Source organism: Medicago sativa, chromosome 1, assembly GCF_051527215.1.
Source record: "Medicago sativa cultivar Bolivia chromosome 1, Bolivia_mono, whole genome shotgun sequence".
Taxonomy (NCBI): Eukaryota; Viridiplantae; Streptophyta; class Magnoliopsida; order Fabales; family Fabaceae; genus Medicago; species Medicago sativa.
The window spans coordinates 32,532,809-32,555,439 of NC_140749.1; the positions used below are offsets into that span (position 1 = coordinate 32,532,809).

The following is a 22,631-nucleotide window of genomic DNA, read 5'->3' on the forward strand; positions in this document are numbered from 1 at the left end:
AATGATTTTATTGACTCTTTTCCCTTTGGCTTCTAATGTATATTGATTGTTGTTGAAATTGGATTGATTTTTTTTTTTAAAGGAAAATTGGATTGATTTGATGCATGATATTGATGAAGTTTCATTTCAAAGTTTAATTAATCATCCTCTTGATTCGAGGTATGGCAGGCATTAATGTTGCAGCATTTGCTCATAGCCCTGTACACAAAGCCATAATATTGAAGGATTATGCTAATCTTAAGGAGATACTTGGAGGTTTACCAAAACTTGGTAATCCGTATGAGATAAAAACCGAGGCTGCATCAATAGCTGAAGATGAAAAAGCGGCTGCGATTTCTGCTGTGGTAGATAGAAGAGATGTATTAAATGGCGACACACCTCTTCACTTGTCTGTAAAACTTGGAGATGTTGACGCAGCTGAAATGCTCATGGCTGCTGGTGCAAATATTAGATTGAAAAACAATGAAGGCTGGAGTGCTCTCAGACAAGCTGTCATAAACAAACAGGATAAAATAGCATTGATTATGATCAAGTATTCTTATAACGAAATGGACGAAAAATGGTTCCGAAGGTTTCCTCGTTATTTCGCAACAATGAGAAGGATGAGAGATTTTTATATGGAGATTACATTCCATTTTGAGAGTTCTGTCATACCTTTTATCTCGAGGATTGCTCCTTCGGATACTTATAAAATTTGGAAAAGAGGTGCTAATATGAGAGCTGATATGACTTTGGCTGGTTTCGATGGTTTAAGAATCAAAAGATCTGATCAGAGCGTTCTTTTTCTTGGTGATGAATCAGATGATGAGAGAATACACCCTGGATTTATGTGTTTGATTTCACATGAGAAAAAAGAAGTTGTTGTTCCTTATTTAACTAGACCTTCAAAACCAGATGAAAAAGAAATGAAACAATATTTGGCTAAAAAATCAACCGAAGCGAAAGTTGTTAGGGTTGGAATTGATGTGAGTCAAGCACTTCTTGTTCCTCAAATAACATGGAGGAGAAAAGAGAGAAAAGAAAGTGTAGGGCCATGGAAAAGTAAGGTTTATGATATGCAAAATGTGGTTTTCACTGTTAAGTCGAAAAAGGTTCCTGGTGTTCAAGCTCAAGCTAAGTTACCTGCTAAAGAGAATTCGAAGAAGGAGAATGAAAAGCTTGATGATATTTTGACAGATGAAGAAAGAAAGCAATTAGAAGCTGAAATGAATTTTTCAGAAGAAAATTATGGTCATAATAAAAAAGAGTCTAAGAAAGGAAAGAAAGGGAAGTCTAGTGGACATAAAGAAAAGGATCATCATCCTCACAAGGGGAAAAGTACCAAAATTAATGGTTCCAATTCTGCTAGCAGTAGTGGTAGTCACAAGGAGGAAAATGGTGAGAGTGAATTTAAAAGAGGGGTGATGCCGGTACTTTGGCTTTCTCCAAACTTTCCGTTAAAAATTGAAGAGTTTTTACCTTTGCTCGACATTCTTGCGGAAAAAGTTAAAGCGGTTCGTCGTGTTAGAGAACTCCTTACAACAAAACTTCCAAAGGAAACTTTTCCTGTCAAGGTGTGTGCTCTCTTTTGCTCTTGGTTTATGCATTTTACAAACATTATAGATTTGTTCTCTTTAGTTCTATGTTATTTTTGTTTATACGATGTCTCATTGTTTTACAAGCTTTGCTGTATTCATAAGGTTCTCTATACTATTTTGCCTATGAAGAACGGACACTCCTCAGATTAAGCGTGTCGCGTCCGACACCGACACATATAATTACACTGAGTTATGTGATTTTCTCAAATTATTAGCAGTGTCGGCGTGTCAATGTCTGTGTCATGTCCGGTGTCCGTATTTGTGGTTTATAGGCAGCAAAATAGTATAGAGAACCTTATTATTTGTTCTCACAGCAGTGGCCAAAAGAACAAGAAATTTCCTCCCACTAAAAGTGAATGTTAATAAACCAATGGCATGCCAATAATTTAGCACAATGTCACAACATTTAAAGTACTTATCATTCTCCATTTGGAATTATTTCCACCTTGGATGCACTATATACCATTTCAATATATCTACCCTGCTACATCAGGCAATGTTTGATTGTTTTCTGCAATCCTTGCTGCATAATTTAGCAGACTAACATCTCTGGTTTATTTTTTTTCAAAGGTAAATGCTAAATCAAGAGAAAACAGTGTCACAAAAGGATAAATAATAAATGTAGCGCTGCTTTTCATTTTTATTACCAACAGCAAGACTAATAATTCATTCGCTACCAAATCGTTATAATTGTTTTCGTGTAAATAGCATGTCTCTTTCTCCAATAGACATTACATCAACCACATTGACAGTATGGACACACTCCATCTACTATTTTTCTTTCTTGTTTTCTAATGTTTTCATCATCATTTCAATTTTTACTCTTTTGGTTTATATATATGACCTAAAATTTATTTCGGTGTCTTTGCCAATTCAGATTGCAATCCCTGTGGTGTCAACAGTTAGAGTATTGGTTACATTTACAAAGTTTGAAGAATTACCAAAAGTAGATGAATTTGAATCAGCTCCATCAAGTCCTACTTCTGCTGACTTTGAGAATGCATCAGAAGAAGCCTCATCATCGTCGTCGTCATGGTTTCAGTGGATAAGAACTCCTTCTCAGTCCAATTTATCTGCTGGTGAAAACTACAGTAAAGCACAAGACTTATTTACAATTCCCTCTGAATATAAATGGGTTACTATTGATTCAAAGATAGAAAAGAACAAGAAGAAGGAAACAAAGTCATAACTAATTAGCTAGGCTTGGACATTACCACGCTTCTTTCTGTTGTTACATTTAATTGTTGAACCAGCTTTATTTTTATTGGATTTTTGTAGTTTTTAACATATTAATTTTCTAATATTATTATTTCCATGGAATTAGGATTATTTCAATGCAACACAATAATAAAAAAAAAACATGTGAAATAGAAATTAGTTGATGCTGAAACAACAATGAGAGGAGAGAAGGAAGAAAAAATTGGAAAATGATTTGTATGATAGTAAAAAAAATGATTTTTATGATAGTAAACAAATATAAATAGTTTTAGATTTTTTTTTTTAAATCTCTAAAACAAAATCTCTAGATTCTTTTAGCTTAAAATCAATTTTTTTTTTAAAGTTTTTACATTAATTGATTGGTTTGAATTCATTTCAATTGTCACTTTGACATTTATTTTGTCTTAAATAATTATCACTTTAAAATAGAGTCATTACTCCGTCTCTATTCTCTCATTTCAATGTCCTCGTGAGCTTAGCTAAGTTGATTGGGACAATGCATAAAATATGCGAGGTCCGGGGTTCAAACTCAGACCACTACCAAAAAAAATTCTCTCATTTCAATTGTCACTTTGGCATTTATTTTTTGTCTTCAATAATTATCACTTAAAAATATCTAGGCAATATTTAATTATTATTTTTCACTAAGATACTTTTATTAATTGAATTCTACTTCGCTTAACTACTCCACTAACTACAATTAAGAAGAAATTGTTTTTTGTTCTTTTTTCTATTGAATAGGATCACATTGGATGAAATCCCATACTTTTTTTTTTGACAAAGAAATCCCATACTTTTATCTTCCCTCACTCAAAGTCCTTCACTTGAAGTTGGTCAAATTCACATATTATAAATTAAATCGTATATTCGTTAATCTTTTCAGTAATTTAAATGCATTTGTATATGTATTTAAATGCATTATTATAAATTAAAATTAAAATATGATATAATATATAGTCAAATTCTATAAAAATTCAAATAAAATATTAAAAAGATAGTTTGATATTATTGATCTATTAGTTTGCTAGTTTATTTAAACTTAGATCACATTACTTATTCGAAGGGTTAGGCTTAGGCTTAAAAATAAGCCGATGATAGATTGCAGACCGAACTTAGGCCTTGAAATTTTGATAGGTCAGGATTAGGCCTTGCTTAGGCTAGCCTGGCCTAGTCTAGCCTATACAAACCCTTACTTACGAATATGCTAAATTGAATATATGATCCCTTAACTTATTTAATGTGTTCATATTAATTTCCTAATTAATTAATATTTCGTTTAGGCCCTTTAATGTTACTTCGGTCATTCAAATTAATACTTTTTTCTTAACTTTTAACCCTAATGTCTAAGCTAGATTAACTACAATGTGATCTACTAAATGCCTCATTATTTTTTTTTTAATCTTAACCATTTAATCTTAATGTCTATGCTGGATAACTATTAGACCATAGATGTCAAAATAGATCTGATAATGCACCACCAACACCTATTCTTTTCACCATTCTTCATCTTCTCCGCTTCTTCATCTTCATATATTCATCAAAATCCTAGAAAAAAATTAAAATCAAAACAATACATGTTTCGGTTCTTGGAATTTTTTTTTTCTTCTTTCAACAATTAAAAAAAAATTATAAAAAAAATCTCCATTGTCAATGCTCAAATTCTCAATTTTGAAGAAATCTATGAAATTCCCAAATTAAGAAATGAGTTTTTGATTTCTAATTTTTTTTATTACTTTGACGTTCACTGCTAGGGGCGATTCACAAATAAGGTGAAGCAGGAGGGGTTGGTTGACGGAGGAGGATCGTGGAGGTAGAAACAGAGAGGTTGAAGCAAATAGGGTCATGGGTGGTTCGAGGTTCACACGTTACCTTGGTTTTCATTATCTCTTTTTTTTCTTGGATTTTTTTTTCTGGATTTTTTTTTATGAATGTATGATGATGATGACGAAGATGAAGAAGATGAGGAGGGAAGAAGATGGAGAAAGGTGGTGCGTTATTAGATCTAGTAGACATGTATGATCTAATGATTGTTTTGTAACAAAAAAGTTAAATGGTTAAGACTAACAAAAATAATGAGGTGTTTAGCAGATCACATTGTAGTTGATCCACCTTAGACATTAGGATCAAAAAAGTTAATAGAAAAATATTAATTTAAATTTGAAGTAACGTTAAGGGACCTAAACTAAATATTAATTAATTAGGAGACCAATATAAAAACTCCAAATAAATTAAAGGATCATATATTTAATTTTGGCATTAAGAATACCGGTTCATACAAAAAAGGTAAATTTTTCTTTAGTAAAAAAAAAAATCTATATTTTTTTGACAAAAAAAAAATCTATATGGGCTTTGCCCTCTTTTTTTACCAAATATATATATATATATATATAGGCTTAAATGCTCTTTTGGTCCCTTAACTATTTATTTGGTATCGCTTTGGTCCCTTAACTAAAAAAAAGATTGTTTTGGTATTTTATCTTTATCTCTGTTACCTGTTTTGGTCCCTTCCGTTAAATAAATTCAAAAAAACGTTAGGGTTCATGATCTTCATCATCAACAACACACCAACCCAGATTTTGGGACCAAAACAATACCAAATAAATACTTAAGGGACCAAAAGAACATTTAAGTTTTTTTTTATCATCTTCTTCATCTTCCTTCATCATTCATCAACAAAACCCAAAAGAAGGAAAAAAAAACCGAAAAGCTAAAATCAAACCTTGAAATTGAAATTCATCATAAAATCAATCCTAATTTCAAAATCAAACCCTTCAAATTCCTAAACCTTTTCCCCAATTTCAATTTCAATTTCCCCCAAATTTATTAAACCCTAATTCCATACCTATGTCACCATGCGTATCTGCCTTTTTTCTTTCTTCCATATCCTTCATATTATCTACTTTGTCCCATAGAAAATGATTTGAAAAGATCCATGGCAAAATGAACTTTGAAAAAGAAAAGGGATTAGAAATTGAAGAGCGATAGTGAAGAAGGGATTTGTGTAAAGATGAATGCAAAGAAAATCTCGTGATTGAATTGTAGTAGATTTGACCCACAAACCAATTCAAATTTTATAGGATTGATGGCTTAAATGCAAAGAAACCAGATTAGAATGGATTGGGGGTAGGTTATGTATATGTCTCTTTTTTGCAACTCTGTTTCTCAAACATTCAATCTGCAGATGATGGTGAATTCTGTTTTTTTTTTCTGGATTTAATTGATGAATATGAGTTTTGATGAAGATGAAGAAGATGATAAAAAAAAACTTAAATGTTCTTTTGGTCCCTTAAGTATTTATTTGGTATCGTTTTGGTCCCAAAATCTGGGTTGGTGTGTTGTTGATGATGAAGATCATGAACCCTAACGTTTTTTTGAATTTATTTAACGGAAGGGACCAAAACAGGTAACAGAGATAAAGATAAAATACCAAAACAATCTTTTTTTTTAGTTAAGGGACCAAAGCAATACCAAATAAATAGTTAAGGGACCAAAAGAGCATTTAAGCCTATATATATATATATATATATATATATATATATATATATATATATATATATATAGGCTTAAATGCACTTTTGGCCCCCTATGTTTCAAATAGTTGCGATTTTGGCCCCCTAAGAAAAAAAATGGATATTTTGACCCCCTAACTTTTGTGCCTCTTTTGAATTGCTGGTTTTTGTGTCTCTTTTGAATTCCCTATGTATTGGGATGAACTCTTAGGCACTGCAGCTGGAAGTGGTGTGCCTCTTCTTGATGTAAATTTCTCCTACTAGAAACATACACCAATGTTGTTGCATTGTATGTATAATTAATTAATACCAATGTTGCGCCTCTTCTTGCATTTGTTCCAAAAGAAGGATTGGAAAGTTTAGACGAAGATTCCTCAAATGAGTGTTCTACAGTTCTTGTTGTTGGTGAATCTATGGCAATTGCGGCACACAATGAGGATGCAAATGTTGTTCTTGTTGGTCACACGTAAGCTTTTGTATTCATTTTTTGTTTCGGAATTTGAATAAAAGGGCTTTATAAGTATTCTTTCCTTTTTTGGTCTTTATGTTTTGCAGCTTCCAAGCTCTGCATTTGCTGGGGAGCTTCCAAGCTCTGCATTTGCATTTAATAGCAATGGATTGGCAAAAATTCCCTATTATTTCAAATGGTCTCTTAATATAAAAAACCATGTAATGTAAGTATTAAGAACAAAATTTGCTAATTCTGGAAAATGAACGCAGCGATTCGAGCAATAAAATGGGTGAAACGGACAGATTCGAGCAATTCAAAAGCGGCACAAAAGTTAGGGGGTCAAAATATCCATTTTTTTTCTTAGGGGGCCAAAATCGCAACTATTTGAAACATAGGGGGTCAAAAGTGCATTTAAGCCATATATATATATATATATATATATATATATATATATATATATATATATATATATATATATATATATTAAAATGCCAACCCGTGCATCGCACGGGTCTCACGGGCCGGAATAATTTGATACATAATAAAACGAAGAATTAATTAAGTTTTTAGTCCCTATAAATATATCAAATTTCGTTTTTAGTCCTCATAAATTTTTTTTGATAGATTTTGGTTCTTATAAAAAATTTCAGCACGTAGTTTTAGTCCCTATTAAATTAAAATTTGTTTAATTATGCTTAAAATTTTAAATTTTTTAATGATTTTTTACATACTTGTTTAAAACATTATAAAATTTTCCTTCACTTAATCACATACTAAGCAAAAGCATACTAACTTGGTTTTGTCAATCTGTACTTTTAATTTAACCTGTGAATGCGCGGGATCTAGTTACTCAAGCCAAATCAGTATTGAGTTTTCTTCATCAAGCATACCAACTTGGTGAATGAATATCTACCATTCAGAAAAATATTAACACCTTCCGGAGGTAGATCTAAAAATAAATTTCGTACATTTAAAGGTCGAAGCGCTAATAAAAGACAACGATAATAAATTTTTGAAATAATATTTATGCAAATGAATAAATTTATTTAGGTGGACTGGAAAAAGTTTCCTTAGCTAAGTAAATATAGTCGACACAGCAACTTGAAGAAAATTAAAAACCAAACTGTAAAAAACAAAAGGAAAAAACACAGATTATTTAATGTCTGATTTATGCAGATTGAAGGAATTCGATAACAAAGCAAACGGCTCCAGCATTCGAGCAAGCTAAACATCTTTGTCGTCCTTGTGCTCAATTTTGACACGAACAACTCTGGTAGGTTTTGTGACCGGCGTCTGGCCAGCTTCATCATCATCAACAACCACATAATCAATGCTATTAGAGGACCTCTTAGCACCTATTTTGGTGGTTGGTGTGTCAATCACACATGTATTGCTGCATGAGTCCTCAGCCTCTGGTACATCCTGCAGACATTGGCGAAAAACAATTTCATCAATTGTGTTACGGATTAAACCTTTATGGACTCATGAAAGATTAATGTAATAATTACCATCTAAACATTTGAATTGTTTGGCGCAGCACCATCCACACTAAGCTCAACAACAGATCCATCGTCGGGTTTCTATCACGTATACATCAATAAAGGGAAGCAATTAGCAACACGATTCTTCCTTTATGTGCATTATTCTATAACAATTATAAAACCGTAATATCAGTTATGTTTTACCTTCAAATTATACTTAAACATAAACTGCTCAATGACACCAACATCATCAGATGCCTTCTTTACGGCATAATTCCGATACTTCTTTACGACATTTCCTTCAACAACCTCAACCTTGAAAAGAATTTTCTTGTCAATCAGCACATTAAAATCAGCAGGATAATCACTGCCTACTGCTCCCTACTCAAAAATAATAAAATGTTAGTACAAATTTTCGTCGGTAGATATACCTCATATATAGACAACACATTTATACAATTATATAATACACGACTACCTCATCACGTTCATTGATCAAGTCTTGCATATTACGCCCAATAAACTGGGTCACCTGGCGATCAAAAAGAACAAAAGTAGTGGACCCTGTGTCGTCCATCACGATGACATGCAGCTTGAACCTATCAAATAATCAACTATATCAATTCAATTCCACGCATGATAAAAACAAAAATTATATTCGGATAAACTTTGTTTACCTTGGGACTGCACCCTTGCAAGTTTTACACTTGCGACAACGGAGCACTCCATTGTCAACGGTGGCCAATGAAGCACACTGGGTGCATGATCGAAAGTACCAATCAACCCTAGTTTCGATCTCACATATAGTGGCAAGCACCGAACCTTGACAGATCTATAAATATTTTGTAGCCTTTTGCATAAAAATATTGAACAAAAATAACAAAGATGAATCCAAAAATACATCTAAAAATTTCATTAAACAAATAGCCACCTCAGTTGACTCAATCATGCTTTCAATTGTCATTCGGTTGGTGTTTAGCAAGTCATCTGATAAAGACGCGGAGCTGTTCGTTGAAATCTGGCTGACACTTCGGGTTAACTGTATTGATGCATTTTTCATTCTAATAAAAGGGCACCAATGTCAATAGAAGAGTAGCGAGACTCAAGTAGCAAGGTAAGAGACGACAACATATAACTCATGTAACCTATTAATAATAATTGGACAATAATATTTGACAGTGTTACTATTAATTTTGTGCTGCCCTTTTCTGTGTGCACATCTTCTCAAACTTTCTTACTTATTACAAATTCTAACATGCCATCAGAAAACTATTGTTAGTGGATATCTTTAGGGTCGTATGCCAAATAAGCTACCCATAAACGATGGGAGGACCTCCAAACAACTTAATTACGACCAAAAAAACTTGCCTTTATTCTATAACATATAAAAATATAAATGGTTACCCTGTCATGTACGCAGCGACTTCAGGCAAATCGCCATTAAGTATCAGCTTAGTCCCATTAAAGGCATTAGCAACTCCCATAGCACCTAATTTTTCAAAAATTCAACAGCAAGTGAACATAATTTCACATTTCATTCTTGATATCAGCAGAAAGCACAAACTTAAAACATGACATACCTAAATACATGCGTGTCTTGCAGAACTGCAATATCAATATAGTAGGTGTGTGGTTGTCATGGTTGCCAAAAAAGGTCACAATTTTGTCAGCATGTTCACCCCAAAGAGAGCAATGCAAGTGGTTGTTTCTGTAATAAAATATTACCAAAATATCAATTCAGGAACATAAGGTATATTAAAATTATATTACATAAACCAGCTACAAAGAAACAGACAAAGCTTACTCAAGATCCTCTAAAGTGAGATCAATAATGTAACATCCCTAATTTTCATAAACTACATTTTCATGGATTTATGTATATTTATTTTCCATATATTGCCTATTATTATAATATATGATAGGATATTATTATATAAATTTATTTTGGTTTTATTTAAAATATTACTAGTTCTGATCCTTTTAGATAAATAAGAATAAGAATGTATGATCATATTGATCCAATTTTAAGTGAGCCATGGGAAACGTGGGAGTTTGTTAGAGAAATAAGGAAACCTTCAACATATATGCAACACTTTACTGTGCTAATTTATAGGGCCAGATATTAGTATCTTTTGGTAAAAGAAAAAGACAAAACAATAGTAACACGTAAAACTTAATTCATGAAGTGTAGATTTTTAGTCATGCTTATCCCTAAATTTTTGCTGCAAGCTACTACTATCATGTACACCTCACCAAGACTTATTCTTAAAGCACTAACCCACTTCCTTTTTTTCAATATCTGGCCGAGTCAGTAAAAAAATGCCACCCCTGCTTTATATTGGTTTACTAGTAGAAAATGGGAAGCTAGCTGTTACCTATGAGCTTCATATGCTCACGTTCTCCTTTCCTTTTGGTTCATATACCAGCCATGTAGTTATATGCATCAAATTTCCTTCCTTATTCAAAACACCCGACCACTGTTGCATCTCCAAATTGCTTTAAGTTGTAACCGCCATCCATACTTTTATATATTCATAACTTTAATTATATTCTAACCTAACTTTAGTATATATGTGTTAGACTCACACATGCTGCATCACGGTCGGTTTAGAAAAAGAATAATGAAACCCTCTCAATTAGGTCTCTCTATATAATGGTCACCAAAGAGTCATGGGCCGGTATGTATATCCACCCTTTATGGCCTTCAACACATTTGAGAAGCATGTTTTCTTGTGGTCGTCCTCGTCAATTGGAGTTGAGTTAGCAGTGCGAAGAGTGATGTGTATAGATTTGAAGGTTATTCGACTAGGAAGGAGAGCATCTAAGGTAAGGGCTCTAGTCTTGACCATGATCTAAATGAAAATGATAGGTTATGATGTTGAATTTGATATGCTTCTTGATTCGATGGTTGAGTGAAAAGATTTATTATGTTTTTATTAATTTCCTTGTAGTTGATAGTTATAAGAATTGATGAGTTGCAATTTTGTTAAAGTATGTGTTTTGATGAATGTGTAAATATTGATGATTGCTTATTTGTGAAATGAAAAATGTTGTTGAGTTATAGAATGATTCTCTGTTGTGTATGTGATTTAGAAGTTGTAAGTTATTATTTTATGTGGTTTACGTGTCAAAAGAATAAAGAAAGAAAGAGTGAATAGCATGCATATCATTGCATTTGATGGATTCTTAAGTGCCAAATGGGGCGATTCGATTCAATGGAATATTAAGTGCCAAAAAGGGCGATTATCAAGTGCCAAATGGGGCGATTCAATGGAATATTAAGTGCCAAGAAGGGCGATTATTATATTATTTTATCAAGTGCCAAATGGGGCGATATTTTTAAGTGCCAAGAAGGGCGATTATTATTATTTCAATGGATTTTAAGTGCCAAATGGGGCGATTATTATTATATGCCAAATGAGGCGATTCATTATTAAATGCCAAATGGGGCGATTAAAACTATTATGCCAATTGGGGCGATATCCGGATCATTGTCTATTTGCATTTCATGCATTTGCATCAACATTGAGTATTGAGTCTTGTGTTTGTTCTTATAGTATATTTTAGAGTGATGAATATTTTAAATTAAAAAGAAATGTTTTAGCACGACTCCTAGATGATGGTTGTATATTCTTATTTGATGTCTTAATTTATTATTGATTTTATTTCATGGGTGTTGAAGACTAACCCTTACAACCAACATTTTAGGTACCAAGGAAGAGATGATGTGTGCTTGATGTTTTCTTGAAGCGTGTTCGCGGGGAAAAAATTTGGGTTTTTCTGAATTGTAATTTAAATTAGTTTAACTATTTTTGTAAAAGAAAGAAATATAAGTAATGTTTTGGATTAAAAATCCAGGACGTTACATTATGGTATCAGAGCAATAATCCTCGGACTTATTTTTGGGTGGGACGCTTTTGTATGACGCGTGCTTTTGATTAATGTCTTTGAATGATTTGATCTATTTTTTTTTTTTTTTTTTGTCTTCACATTTTCCTGATATTAAATTGATAATCTAAAGTTACTTGCATTTATGGTTGCTTGATGCTTATTTAAATTGCGGATGTTGAGCATGAATTTCCAACAAATTGATTAGTTTGGTGTCATATAGTATCTTAAATTCTAGTTTGTTGCAAGTGGGAAAGCAATAGCAGTAGTTTTAGAGACTCTCTACAATGTTTGTACAGTTTTTTTTAGCTAATTTGAGTTGATGTAGAAGTGGGGCTTTAATGTATTTATAGGTGTTGTTTCGTTAGTGGTGTGATTCAACTTGGTGCAGGACTGCTAATGTTTTTTTTTCTCTCTTATTTATAGCCCTTCTCTATATTATATGTTTTCTTGATGTCTTAGTTTATTGTGTATTTGGTCTAGATATGTAACTTGGTGTAAAGATATGACATAGTTTGAATTTTGGATTAAGTTTGAGTCTGCTTTGGTTAAGAAAAAAATATGGTGAACTAGATATCCACATAAAGAAAAAAAAAAAAACCTTGTTCTTGTAGGAATTAGTTAATTGTTGGTTTGCTTAGTGATGTGTTTCTAGGAAGTGAATAAGCCTTTAGTTAAAGGATGATTGTTTGGTGGTATTTTGCTTGGTGTGTTGTGTGATCAAGATGTTCAATTTGTTTAAGAGAACACGATTATCTTAGTCCTTGATCTTTGAATGCCAGATTCATATTGTGTGTTTGTTAGCAAGACTTTAGAGATTAAGGGTGTTATAATTGGTTTTTGTTTTAATACTATTTCACCTTGCTTCAAAAAAAAATAGTCATTTTTATTATGTTTACAGAATTTATAAATCTTGGGTTGTTAGGTTATTTTTTTTTTATGGTGATTGTTTGATTTCTCCATTGTTGAAAAAAAAAATTATTATCTACCATTCTTTTGAATGTTAAAGTCATGTTTTTCCACAATGGTATTTGGTGTCTATGTTATGTTATTTTGTAGCAAAGAAATAATTTTTTAGGAAATATAGATAAGTGAATTATTTATTCGAATTAATGAAATAACTTGTATAAAATATGATGATCAAAATTTGTGAATTAGAGATGATTTAGACGGTGATATATGTTTCTTTTTGTAGGATTTGAGTATTAATTTCATTTTTTTTTATGTTGATGTTCTTATTATTATAATTTGCGTTTCTTTTGTTTGTCCCTAAATGTCTCTATATGTATTATGGTTTTGTTGTCTGTCACTAAAACTCTTTTAGTGTGTATTTTTATTTTCTGGTGTCTGTCACTAAAATTATTTTCTGTTTTTGTTGCTTCTGCTTTCTGTGAAACTGTTGCGGTTGTGTTTCTATTTATCGTTTTAAATTGTGTCGTATTTCCTATTTTGTTATCTATGTCCAAGTATCTATTATTTTAATGTTGATGTTCCAGATTGAAATTTGGAAAAAGAATAAGATGATAAAATAATCTTTACAAAGTTAAGATAGTTAAAATAATTCCTTTCTATGTTAAATTAAATTTTATATGGATTTTGTGAGAAGGAAATGAAAGAATTTATGACTTGGTGGAAACGAGTATTTTGGATTTATTTTAAAATAATTACTCTTCAGAGCCCTAAAACTTGCCATATTCTATATTTTCTTCAACTTAAGTGTATGTATGTTTTTTCTCTTTCTTCTTGCTATTTAATTTGTCATCTATTTTGCTGTCTTTATTAATATTAAATTGTTGCTTAAGTTGGTATAAGTGTTGCTCTTGGTTGTAGAAGTGTTTTGCTGGAGAAAAAAAAATGTTGTTGTAAATTTGATAAATTGTTTTCTTTTATTGTGTTGCTTGTACGAAATTGTCTTATGCGTGAAGAATTTTCTGCATCGTTGCCTACCTATCAGAATTTTCTATCTTCTTGATGATGTCGTTCCGAAATGAATTTTCTTGAAGTTGATCAGATAATTTTTACCAAGTTGAGATGATTAAAATAAGTCATTTATTTGTTAGATTAAATTTCATATTAAAAATTTTTTTGGTGTAAATGAGTGTTTTTGAATTTGTTTAAAATAACTACTCTTGAATGTCACTAAAGCTTGCTAGTTTCTATATGATTTTTTTTTTTCCTACTGAATGGTTTGTATGTTTTCCCTTTTCATTTATGAGGTTGCTTGTTTTGGTGTTCCTTAAAAACAGTTGATGTAGACTGTAGAAGAGTTGTTGTTGTCAGAAATGTTGTTGTTGTTCTTGACTTTAGAAACGTGCTTCCTTTTAGTGTGTTGTTGTCATGAAATCTTCTTATTAATGTTGTTTATATGTTTTGTTATTTCTCTCTTGAAATTGGCTATATTCTTAAGATGTCATCGTAGAACTAGTTGTTTTTTTTTGTAAGGCTGATGAAATAAGTTATGAAGTTAATGTGATTAAAATAATTCATTCTCCTATTAAGTAAAATTTTGTGTAAATGTATGTTCTGAATTGATTTAATTTTGAGTGTGGTTTAAATGAAAGAGTTAAAAAAAAAAAAAAAAGTAAGGTGATGTGATTGTGTAACTTGTGGGTTCTATTAAAAAAAAAATGTGTAAATTTTGTGTGTTGCATGCATTCAACGTGTTGCTATAAGTTGTTTGATTCTTTGATTTTTTTGAGAGGTGTTTGATTCATTTATTATTAGTGGCTTTGTGGTTTAAAGTTTTGGTAAGATATTGTTGGTTGCAAGTTAGATGTTACTTTTGGAAGCTCCTAGAGTTAAGACTAAATTGTCAATTTTTTTTTTTTTTTTTTTTTTACACAAATAGATTGTCGATTTAATTGTAGGACTTAGATGACTCTTCTCCCATCTTCAAGAGATGGTGCGTGCTTGCTCCACCACTACTCGAACCTTGTCTTAATATCACCCCTTGTCGAACAGTGTCTGTTTTGGGTATCAATTCGTAAAAATCTTGACCTTAGTGATGATAAGTCGTGTTATTTTTGTGGAGAGTAAACCAGGAGCGATGAAGACTAGTGTGAACTCTGAGAACAACAAGTGCAAGTTGTAGAGAATAGTATGATTGTTGGGGTAGGATAGTATGCATCACAATTATGATAGATGACCAACTAGTTAATATCATAGTGCGCAGCGGAAACACGTTTTTCTTTTATCGACACTGCATGTTTTATTTCATTCTTATATTTTTCTTACTTGTGCTTATCTAATTGAATGATTTTTTTTATAATACTTTTATTTTCTAGTTTCGAGGACGAAACTATTTTTAAGGGGGTAATAATGTAACATCCCTAATTTTCATAAACTACATTTTCATGGATTTATGTATATTTATTTTCCATATATTGCCTATTATTATAATATATGATAGGATATTATTATATAAATTTATTTTGGTTTTATTTAAAATATTACTAGTTCTGATCCTTTTAGATAAATAAGAATGTATGATCATATTGATCCAATTTTAAGTGAGCCATGGGAAACGTGGGAGTTTGTTAGAGAAATAAGGAAACCTTCAACATATATGCAACACTTTACTGTGCTAATTTATAGGGCCAGATATTAGTATCTTTTGGTAAAAGAAAAAGACAAAACAATAGTAACACGTAAAACTTAATTCATGAAGTGTAGATTTTTAGTCATGCTTATCCCTAAATTTTTGCTGCAAGCTACTACTATCATGTACACCTCACCAAGACTTATTCTTAAAGCACTAACCCACTTCCTTTTTTTCAATATCTGGCCGAGTCAGTAAAAAAATGCCACCCCTGCTTTATATTGGTTTACTAGTAGAAAATGGGAAGCTAGCTGTTACCTATGAGCTTCATATGCTCACGTTCTCCTTTCCTTTTGGTTCATATACCAGCCATGTAGTTATATGCATCAAATTTCCTTCCTTATTCAAAACACCCGACCACTGTTGCATCTCCAAATTGCTTTAAGTTGTAACCGCCATCCATACTTTTATATATTCATAACTTTAATTATATTCTAACCTAACTTTAGTATATATGTGTTAGACTCACACATGCTGCATCACGGTCGGTTTAGAAAAAGAATAATGAAACCCTCTCAATTAGGTCTCTCTATATAATGGTCACCAAAGAGTCATGGGCCGGTATGTATATCCACCCTTTATGGCCTTCAACACATTTGAGAAGCATGTTTTCTTGTGGTCGTCCTCGTCAATTGGAGTTGAGTTAGCAGTGCGAAGAGTGATGTGTATAGATTTGAAGGTTATTCGACTAGGAAGGAGAGCATCTAAGGTAAGGGCTCTAGTCTTGACCATGATCTAAATGAAAATGATAGGTTATGATGTTGAATTTGATATGCTTCTTGATTCGATGGTTGAGTGAAAAGATTTATTCACTACTACAAAATTGGGAAAATATAGCGCCTCATAAATAGCGCTTTTAACACTAAAGCGCTATAAATTAAAACACGGAGGTCTTAGCTAGCGCTTTTTTGAAAAAGCGCTATCTATCATTTTAAGTATATATAGCGCTTTGTATTGAAAGCGTCAGTATAGGTTAAATAAAAATAATAGTTATTTAAATAAAAAACATGATTAATCGTATATGGCACTTTTTATGAAAAGCGCTATATATAAATCAACCTTAAATAGCGCTTATAGGTTAAAAAAACGTTATTGTATGCTTGAGAAAGATAGCGCTTATAGGTTAAAAAAAGCGCCATTTTATTTAACTGATTTAATGTACATTAACTAACAGGTCCCCTGTTCAATCCCCTGCATAGCATATTTCAAATATTTTTTGAATTTTTATGAAAAATGGACTGCATCTTTCAAAAAAAAATGAAAAATGGATTGCAGTAAAAAAGCACACATTTTTTTTAAAAAAAATTTGGTACAAACCTTTTTTAATTCTTTTATCATATATATAACAAACTAAATCTAAACTTTAAAAAAAAAAAAAAAAATCTAAACTTTTTTCCCAAAAAACAAATCCAAACTAAAAAAACAAATCAAATGTCCTGGTCCCTCTAAATCATACTTTTCCATAAATCCTACTTTGCAGGTTGCGTTTTTTGTTTTTTTATTTATATTTGAAAAAAAACGCTTTATACACTAACAACAAAGCGTAACTTCTTTTTGTTATATACTCAAAAGTAACAAAGAATCCCATTTTTAATGGAAATCCCTATTTTAATGCATCCTAAAGATAAAATAAAAACTATAACATAATTTTCATGAAGTTTGCGTTTTTTGTTTTTTTATTTATATTTGAAAAAAAATGCTTTTTTTTTGTTACACAAAAAAAACGCTTTATACACTAACAACAAAGCGTAACTTCTTTTTGTTATATACTCAAAAGTAACAAAGAATCCCAATTTTAATGGAAATCCCTATTTTAATGCATCCTAAAGATAAAATAAAAACTATAACATAATTTTCATTAAACGTATTTTTTAAAGCAATTAATAACATAACCCAAAACTACTTTACTCAAAACTTTCATTAGATCGTGTGCAGGCAATTCAGTCCAGAACCACCACCTCTATCGATTCATTCACCACCAACCACCTATATCTATCAATTCATTCATCACCATCACTCGATTCCTTCGATCTATTCCAAAACCATAACCGTCTCTTTCGATTCATTCCAGAACAACCACCTCTATCTCACTCTTAATTGCGGTGCATCATATCGTCGCTACCGTCGTCCGGTTACATCTTTTTCAATACTCAATTCTTCATCTCAGGTACCATCTTCATTCTTTCCTTACCTCAATTTAACTCAAATATTCTTTAATTTTTTCATATTTTCATCTGGATATTTTAGGTTTTCAAGGTTCAAACTAAATTTAAGACTGCACTGTTAGTGATTAGGATGAATTTGACAATCGAAAATTCAAAATTTTTGTTTGATGAATAATTACTGAAATTTGACAATTGTTTATTAAAGATTTTGGGTTTAATTAAACTCTACACAACCAGTAAGATGAATAATTTTTCTTTTGGTTCAAATATTTTTTTTATATATATAAACAATAACACTTTTTGTGTGTGACTAGAATTATTTTCTAATAAACTAATTGAATGATGTGATAATATGATATACACTATGCATATGCCTTTTGTATAACCTACTAATCAATTCCATAATCATCCATCATGACTTCTACATGGCATACCAAATAAACTAACTTATACAATTACTTATTATTTTATTTTTTGTAGTGTCCTCGCCAAGAAAATGGTATAGATGTCGGGTACTTTGTGATGAGGTTTATGAAAGATATTCTCATTTCAACACTGAATGAGATTCCAAAGTTGGTATGTTTTTTTTATATTAAAGTATAATATCTATGTATAATTAAGTTTATTAAGTAACATGGTTATTTTTAATGTTATAATATATACAGTACATTGATGGTTTCAAGTGTGTGACATACTCAAAAGATAAACTAATAGAAATCTAAGAAGAATAGTGTCGGTTCATGATCAGCCTAAAAGTTATATGATTTTTTTTTTTTATAATAAGGTGAGTTTAATGTTTCTAAATATATTTGCTAGAAGTGGTAGTTGTTTTAATTTATAATCTTGCTTTAATTTGTACTCATGATCAGTAGTACTTTGAATTTATCTCTAATATAGTATAGCGTTATTGCTTAATGGCGTTTTCTGGTATATATTCAGGTGGAGGAGAGTGAACGAAATTGGGAAATGAATGATGATTTGCATGCTTGTTTTGGATAAAAATGTTGAGAAGACCAAGAAGATAGATGAAGACTGCATGATACCATAGAAGATTTTGATCTTTATGTCAACTAATTAGTTGTAACTCTTAGAGATATCCATGTTACCATATTAGAGGATAAACATTTCTGACTTTTATGCTATATATATACATACATTTTTTATGATATGGTTATGTTTTATTTGATAAATAATAGTCTTAATTATAATGTGCCTAAATTATATACATTTCCCTTTAAATTTCAAACTTTATATATATATATATATATATATATATATATATATATATATATATATATATATATTACTTTAAAATAATAAAAAAACGCTATCTTGATCAAAAAAAAAAACGCTATCTAGAAAGGAATTTTTTTTTGACAAAAATAAAATAAAATAAGTGCTTTTCCTAACGCTTTTTTTCCTTTATAAAGCGTTATCTAAACCTATTGTTACATAGCGCTTTTAAAACAAAAACGCTGTTTTTAAACTTGTCTTAGACGACGTTTATTTTTGAAAGCGCTATCTAAGGAGAACCTTTGCTAGCACTTTTTGACATAAAGCGCTATATAAACCCTGCTATAGCTAGCACTTTATACATAAAAAAGCGCTATATTACCTTTACCAGCGCCATTTACAATAGCGCTTCAAAAGCGCTACCTAAAGCCAAAAAAAAGCGCTATATAAGCCCATTTTTGTAGTAGTGATTATGTTTTTATTAATTTCCTTGTAGTTGATAGTTATAAGAATTGATGAGTTGCAATTTTGTTAAAGTATGTGTTTTGATGAATGTGTAAATATTGATGATTGCTTATTTGTGAAATGAAAAATGTTGTTGAGTTATAGAATGATTCTCTGTTGTGTATGTGATTTAGAAGTTGTAAGTTATTATTTTATGTGGTTTACGTGTCAAAAGAATAAAGAAAGAAAGAGTGAATAGCATGCATATCATTGCATTTGATGGATTCTTAAGTGCCAAATGGGGCGATTCGATTCAATGGAATATTAAGTGCCAAAAAGGGCGATTATCAAGTGCCAAATGGGGCGATTCAATGGAATATTAAGTGCCAAGAAGGGCGATTATTATATTATTTTATCAAGTGCCAAATGGGGCGATATTTTTAAGTGCCAAGAAGGGCGATTATTATTATTTCAATGGATTTTAAGTGCCAAATGGGGCGATTATTATTATATGCCAAATGAGGCGATTCATTATTAAATGCCAAATGGGGCGATTAAAACTATTATGCCAATTGGGGCGATATCCGGATCATTGTCTATTTGCATTTCATGCATTTGCATCAACATTGAGTATTGAGTCTTGTGTTTGTTCTTATAGTATATTTTAGAGTGATGAATATTTTAAATTAAAAAGAAATGTTTTAGCACGACTCCTAGATGATGGTTGTATATTCTTATTTGATGTCTTAATTTATTATTGATTTTATTTCATGGGTGTTGAAGACTAACCCTTACAACCAACATTTTAGGTACCAAGGAAGAGATGATGTGTGCTTGATGTTTTCTTGAAGCGTGTTCGCGGGGAAACAAATTTGGGTTTTTCTGAATTGTAATTTAAATTAGTTTAACTATTTTTGTAAAAGAAAGAAATATAAGTAATGTTTTGGATTAAAAATCCAGGACGTTACAAATAACCCTACTTTTCCTTCCATCCTTTTCAGTTTCCCTTATATCACCTCTTACAATTACATGACCAATAACATCTGAAATTACGTATACAAAAGCAAAAACAAATAACAAATGTATGAAATTCCTAAAGGAATGCTTATAGGTAGTAATAATGTACAACGCACATTCAGAATTGAAGTCTTACCTGTAGACACTTCCTCGACAGTTGAAGAGAGAATTTCATTGAATGGCTTGAAATCAAAAACGTTCATAGGGATAGCAGGCGAGTGTACTTTGGTAAAAGTTGAATCGTGCATCATACTAAGCTTATGTTTGTGTGAAGTTACCTTATAAGGACCTTCATTAAAACCTACAATTGCATTTTCAAGCTAATATGTACCCCCTTCTTCAACCATGGACCTGAACTTTGCCACCAAATCTTTTCTAGCTGTGGCGTGAATACGTCCACCCTATTGACGACAACAACATCAGTAAACAGCTGGTTAAATTACATAACTAAAAAATAACGACGACATTAGTTTAATTTTAAAGCTAAGAGTGCAAACATGTAAAAACCTTTTCATCGACCAGTAACATGTTCATGAAAATGATGCTAGTGGGGACCTTCTTCTCTCGAATCAACCAAATGTGAGCAACTCACACACACATTTTGAGGTTCTTTCTTCCTCCAGAAACAGCTGAGATTGGAGTGTATTTGGCAGACATCATTGGCCGGTTTTTTCCTTTCCAAGAAAGAGAATGCTTGCTTAGATTGAGAAGGTCTGCCTAATAGGTTATGATGTATTTTTAGAAAAAGGTGCAATACATGTGAGTAGGATATTATGGTTGAGCAATAAAGAGTATTACTTATCACGTTAAGCACAAAATAGTGGAACAAAATTAGGAAATGGCCAACATTTTAGGATAAGGATTAATATGAATCAGCCTGAAATTAATATTGACATACTGTGTTTACTAAGGATTGGCATCTTGATAAGCATGAAAGATTGAAATACTCGCTATTTTTAGGAAATAGCATAATTTGTTATGCACATTGTGTTGACTTCTCTGCATAAAAAATAGGTGATTTTGTTTACTAAAGATTGACATACTGATAAGCATGGTAAAATAGGACATTCTGTTAACTAAAGATTGATACATTGATAAGGATGAAACACATGACACAAATTAATATGAAAGAGTTTTTGCGTAAAACAGAAGAGATAATACGGCCAATTTGTTTCGGAAGTAGAGATAAATATGAAATAGTTGTTTCGGAAAACAGAAGAGATAAATATGAAATAGTTGTTTCGGAAAAATAGGGCTATAGATAAATATGAAATAGTTGTTTCGGAAAACAGAAGAGATAAGTATGAAATAGTTGTTTCGGAAAAATAGGGCTATAGATAAATATGAAATAGTTGTAGGGCCAATTTGTTTCGGAAGTAGAGATAAATATGAAATAGTTGTTTCGGAAAAATAGGGCTATAGATAAATATGAAATAGTTGTTGGGCCAATTTGTTTCGGAAGTAGAGATAAATATGAAATAGTTGTTTCGGAAAATAGAAGAGATAAATATGAAATAGTTGTTTCGGAAAAGAGAAGAGATAAATATGAAATAGTTGTTTCGAAAAATAGAAGAGATAAATATGAAATAGTTGTTTCGGAAAATAGAAGAGATAAATATGAAATATGATCAATCGCTAAAATTGAATGGCGCCTAAATGTGCAAGATCCAATGACTTAGAAAAGTGGAGGGAAAAATGGGGGGAAAATATTAGGGTTAGGGTTAGCTTTAGTTGTTTCGGAAAAATAAGGCTATAGATAAATATGAAATAGTTGTTTCGGAAAACAGAATAGATAAATATGAAATCGTTGTTTCGGAAAAATAGGGCTATAGATAAATATGAAATAGTTGTAGGGCCAATTTGTTTCGGAAGTAGCGATAAATATGAAATAGTTGTTTCGGAAAATAGAAGTGATAAATATGAAATAGTTGTTTCGGAAAATAGAAGAGATAAATATGAAATATGATCAGTGGCTAAAATTGAATGGCGCCTAAATGTGCAAGATCCAATGGCTCAGAAAAGTGGAGGGAGAAATGGGGGGAAAATATTA

At 31.3% G+C, this 22,631-nt stretch overlaps 2 protein-coding genes and 4 long non-coding RNA genes across 6 annotated transcripts; 4 read left to right on the top strand and 2 right to left on the bottom strand.

Annotated features, from left to right (window-relative positions):
* On the top strand, positions 1 to 2,897 carry LOC146954390 (uncharacterized). Its single transcript, XM_085716170.1, has 2 exons — positions 1 to 1,553; positions 2,455 to 2,897. Exons 1-2 carry the CDS (start codon positions 162 to 164, stop codon positions 2,764 to 2,766), a joined length of 1,704 nt encoding a protein of 567 aa, XP_085572296.1. The 5' UTR covers positions 1 to 161; the 3' UTR covers positions 2,767 to 2,897.
* Positions 2,898 to 6,357: 3,460 nt separating this feature from the next.
* Positions 6,358 to 7,179, top strand: LOC146954391 (uncharacterized). Its single transcript, XR_015032565.1, has 3 exons — positions 6,358 to 6,550; positions 6,650 to 6,770; positions 6,860 to 7,179. It is a non-coding gene; the product is annotated as an uncharacterized LOC146954391 (long non-coding RNA).
* Positions 7,180 to 7,816: 637 nt separating this feature from the next.
* LOC146954392 (uncharacterized) lies at positions 7,817 to 8,594 on the bottom strand. The gene is made up of 3 exons (XR_015013168.1): positions 8,441 to 8,594; positions 8,264 to 8,335; positions 7,817 to 8,177 (listed from the first exon to the last, which is right to left on the bottom strand). It is a non-coding gene; the product is annotated as an uncharacterized LOC146954392 (long non-coding RNA).
* A 93-nt stretch (positions 8,595 to 8,687) lies between these two features.
* LOC146954393 (uncharacterized) lies at positions 8,688 to 20,977 on the bottom strand. Its single transcript, XM_085744556.1, has 8 exons — positions 20,718 to 20,977; positions 20,540 to 20,607; positions 10,041 to 10,078; positions 9,817 to 9,944; positions 9,641 to 9,725; positions 9,168 to 9,297; positions 8,914 to 9,068; positions 8,688 to 8,835 (listed from the first exon to the last, which is right to left on the bottom strand). The coding sequence occupies exons 1-8, from the start codon at positions 20,830 to 20,832 to the stop codon at positions 8,688 to 8,690; spliced, it is 867 nt and encodes a 288-aa protein (XP_085600682.1). The 5' UTR covers positions 20,833 to 20,977.
* On the top strand, positions 10,311 to 12,200 carry LOC146954394 (uncharacterized). Its single transcript, XR_015013172.1, has 2 exons — positions 10,311 to 11,062; positions 11,945 to 12,200. It is a non-coding gene; the product is annotated as an uncharacterized LOC146954394 (long non-coding RNA).
* Positions 16,524 to 19,074, top strand: LOC146954395 (uncharacterized). Its single transcript, XR_015013171.1, has 3 exons — positions 16,524 to 17,889; positions 18,368 to 18,463; positions 18,827 to 19,074. It is a non-coding gene; the product is annotated as an uncharacterized LOC146954395 (long non-coding RNA).
* Positions 20,978 to 22,631: the final 1,654 nt, after the last annotated feature.

What these genes read in the sequence shown, in the direction of transcription:
- LOC146954390 (XM_085716170.1), top strand. Translation starts at nt 162, where the DNA reads ATGGCAGGCATTAATGTTGCAGCATTTGCTCATAGCCCTGTACACAAA. An exon ending in AGGAAACTTTTCCTGTCAAG is followed by an intron (nt 1,554 to 2,454) that starts GTGTGTGCTCTC and finishes TTGCCAATTCAG; the next exon opens with ATTGCAATCCCTGTGGTGTC.
- LOC146954393 (XM_085744556.1), bottom strand. Translation starts at nt 20,832, where the DNA reads ATGATGCACGATTCAACTTTTACCAAAGTACACTCGCCTGCTATCCCT. An exon ending in CAAGACACGCATGTATTTAG is followed by an intron (nt 9,726 to 9,816) that starts GTATGTCATGTT and finishes TTGAAAAATTAG; the next exon opens with GTGCTATGGGAGTTGCTAAT. An exon ending in GTCGCTGCGTACATGACAGG is followed by an intron (nt 9,298 to 9,640) that starts GTAACCATTTAT and finishes CCCTTTTATTAG; the next exon opens with AATGAAAAATGCATCAATAC.